The 3403-nt window shown below is 36.7% G+C and overlaps 1 protein-coding gene across 1 annotated transcript; it reads right to left on the bottom strand.

Annotated features, from left to right (window-relative positions):
- Positions 1 to 442: 442 nt before the first annotated feature.
- LOC114455680 (uncharacterized) lies at positions 443 to 2237 on the bottom strand. Its single transcript, XM_028437063.1, has 4 exons — positions 2122 to 2237; positions 1715 to 1870; positions 1535 to 1627; positions 443 to 754 (listed from the first exon to the last, which is right to left on the bottom strand). The coding sequence occupies exons 1-4, from the start codon at positions 2227 to 2229 to the stop codon at positions 443 to 445; spliced, it is 669 nt and encodes a 222-aa protein (XP_028292864.1). The 5' UTR covers positions 2230 to 2237.
- Positions 2238 to 3403: the final 1166 nt, after the last annotated feature.

The raw sequence follows: 3403 nt of genomic DNA, 5'->3' as shown, positions 1-3403 counted from the left end.
TCAATACACAATGCTAATAGAATTTCCAAATAAACAGAAATTTGACTTTTGAAAATAATAAGAACCTGGAGCTGTATGTATCAAAAATAAATTTGCTGCAAGTATACAGTACACATCAAATGTTCTTTTTGTAAAGTACTCATAAAAAAAAAAAAAATGTTCCATCAAAATTAAGATGTTGATTGAATTGAGATTCCATCAGAAAACATTGATTCACAAACATATATAGAACCTGTAAGTAGAACCCAAAACATTCACTACAGAATTCAAAATGCAAATGTAAAATATAGAAACAAGCTGAACAGCAAACAGAACGATTTGCAAGTAAGGTGCATTAAGGGCTTGTCATAACTCCTGATTTAACGTCTTCAGGTCAGGGAACATGGAACACAGGAACGCAGGAAACACCACTTTGTCTCATTTGCAGTATCATGCAAACACCTCACTCATAGAGTCTATTTTTGAGAACTTGGGCTCTTTTGGAGAGTGTGGTGCCATCCAGCTCCATTACTACTTTCTGGAGGACTTCAAAAGAGTACTTCAGTTCAGGCGGGTAGTTGAGATTCAGAGCATACATGAGTCCAAATAACATTGCGGCAGCTAAAGCAACATTGTCCAGGTCTTGCATTACCATCTGGCCTTCAAGGACAATCCCAATGTCTTCTGGTGAATCAGTGGCATCTCTCGGTTTGACAACATAAATGCCCACCATGGTCTCCTCTATGGATTTATGAAAGAGGGCATCATCTTTCTCCTGTGTGTAGAGCAATCACAAAAAAAATCAAATGAGATATAAAAAACACCAAGTATGTTCACTAGATAGCTAACACTAGTTATCTGTGTAAGTAAATAATAATTCATAATAATAGTGTTTTGCACCATTCCCATGCAACGTTTGTAGCTACAGTTTTCTTGGGGCAAGTTGGTTCAATAACATCATTTTGAGCCGAGGCATTTGCCTCGATGTGACTTCACTACAACATGCTAATATCAGTTTTCAAAGTATGAAAAGTAAATAGGCACGTCTTGTTCTTAACAAGAGTCTGAATATATTCATTGGCTCAAGTTACTTCTATCCTTTTTTTCTTGGGGGAACAGTTGCACATAGACTCAAGCTGCATTAAGAACCTTCGATGTGCGTGTAAGCTAAAAAGCTTTTATTTCACAAATAAATAGCATCAAAGAAATCTGAAATGTTTCCTAAATGTGTCCTTTATTTTGTATAAAAAAAAAGGTGTATAACTAAAAAAGCTAAAAAAGCTTTGTGATGAAATGTTGTAGTTCTCAATTATAAATGGTAAAAAAAACAATCAAACATATGCAACTAATGGTCTAGAACATAAGTCTTTTTCCACTTTCTAAAAAGCTTATACTGAACCCTTTTTTCTTAAATTCAAGATCACTACTTTACATTATTGACTAAATCAATGGGTAATATATAATTTCAATAACAAGATTTTACATAGTGAAGCATTTTTATAAACAATACTTGTGTTCAAATGTTACAGTAATACATTTAAATAATTGTTCTTACCACATACTCCTTTACTAGATTGTCCGGGTCCTCATTGAGGTAGACACACAGCCCCTTTATAATGCATTCCCGTCCAGCATCACAGTCATCATTCTAGGTCAACAGGGATAAGCAGAGCATGGCATTTGGTTAGAATATATTTCCTATAACAAATATATTTATTCCAAAATGCATTCTTACTTGAGCCATTTGTGCCAAAATGTTCTGTAGTTTCTTGCCGAGCTGTCCTCCCCTCTTTTCAAACAGCTTCAGAAGTTTGTCAGAAAGAACATCCAACTGCGAGAGAAATCTGGATTGCAGTGGCATTGTGGTGATGCGTTTAAATTCTGCATTTATCTGTCAAGACAAATTATGAAAGGCATAAAAACAGAGTTACTACACGAGAGCGGAAAATCCTGGGTCGTAGTTGACAACCATATTTTTGTTTACATTTTTCCTTCTTTCTTCCCAATTCAAGTTACATTTTAATGGAAAAGCTTACATTTTAATGTAGGTGAGAACATTAACCAGGCAATTAAGAACATATATAAACAATTATTATAAAATTATTATTATTATTTTTTTACACATTTTATAAAAATACATACCTCGCTTACATCAAAGAGTGCTGGCCATCTTGCATGCAAGTCTTGTACCATGGGAGCATCACGAATCACTTCAAGTCTTCGATATGCAAAAGTCTTCTCCATTTTCATCCTGACAATTTCCCTGTTGTTCCTCTTCTTAATGTCTGAAAGAAGTTCTGATCTAACTCTTTCAAGACTAACATCAGATTCTCCATTAGGATAACGAGGGCAGAAGTTCACTTCAGATCGTCTCGGTTTTTTATGCCAAAAGCAGCACCTTTGCCTGCAGCTTTGTTGTGGAGAGCGTTAACCATCACCTCGGGACACCCCAACTTTCTCAATTGAGTGCGATACATTGCCAGTTTATTCTTTAAGCTAGATTTCCATCCAGCATATCCAGTGTGGGAGCCTCCTTCAGTAAGATATGGATGCTTTAATATAAGGGCTTCTCCAACTGTATTAAACTGTTTATCTGTAACATATACCCTGTATTGGACAATTTCTTGCACTCGTCCCTCAAGGATGTTGGACTTCAATTTAGGATCAGGAGAAAGCAATGTACCTTTTTCCCTGTACGCCACATTGGCTTGCTCGAGTTTCACCTCAGCATCATAGCCAAACTTTGGAACACTGAAGCAGCTGGGCCAAAACGTCCTTGAGCTTGAAGATCCTGACTCAGGAGAAGAGATTATATCAGTGTCGACACACCCACTAGACAGGGACGATGAGTCTTCCTGAAGATGAACAGTAGCTGAGGTAGAGGGGCCATCAGCACATGTGGCAGTTGAGGCTTCAGTAATGGGGATTACTTTAACGGTCCCTCTATTCTGTACTTCATCCACTGAAGTGAGATTCATGAACTCATTCCCGTATAGCACATCCATAAACTGAAGTCTGAAGTTAGAGGAAAGGCCACATTGTCTTTGTACTTCACTAACAAGTTCATTCACAGATCCAGGAATTCCACTTTGGAAAGTCAACCTTTGGCTGCTGTTGTCACCCAGGATTACTTGGAGAATGGTTGGGGAATTCATTCTGTGTCCTCGTCTAAGAAAAAAATGGGAGGGAAAAATCAGTTAAAAAATAAACAAGTAGTTTGCATGTTGTTTTAACATCAGACAAACTATACTTTATTTAAAATACATTGTTTATCATTATCTGCTGGGGTCCAACATTAACCCATTTTATTAAATCATGAAAAAAGCTACACTGCAGCATCTTTGAATGTCTCAATTCACTTTAAAATTCTCGCTGACAACTCAGCTGTTTAAGTAACATCAACCTACTGTAATTACGTTCAACG

Source organism: Gouania willdenowi, chromosome 21 (assembly GCF_900634775.1).
Source record: "Gouania willdenowi chromosome 21, fGouWil2.1, whole genome shotgun sequence".
Taxonomy (NCBI): domain Eukaryota; kingdom Metazoa; phylum Chordata; class Actinopteri; order Blenniiformes; family Gobiesocidae; genus Gouania; species Gouania willdenowi.
Note: the sequence above shows the minus strand (reverse complement) of the source record. Positions and strands in the feature narration are given on the sequence as shown.

What these genes read in the sequence shown, in the direction of transcription:
- LOC114455680 (XM_028437063.1), bottom strand. Translation starts at nt 2,229, where the DNA reads ATGAAAATGGAGAAGACTTTTGCATATCGAAGACTTGAAGTGATTCGT. An exon ending in CACTCTTTGATGTAAGCGAG is followed by an intron (nt 1,871 to 2,121) that starts GTATGTATTTTT and finishes TTGTCTTGACAG; the next exon opens with ATAAATGCAGAATTTAAACG. An exon ending in ATCTAGTAAAGGAGTATGTG is followed by an intron (nt 755 to 1,534) that starts GTAAGAACAATT and finishes CTCTACACACAG; the next exon opens with GAGAAAGATGATGCCCTCTT.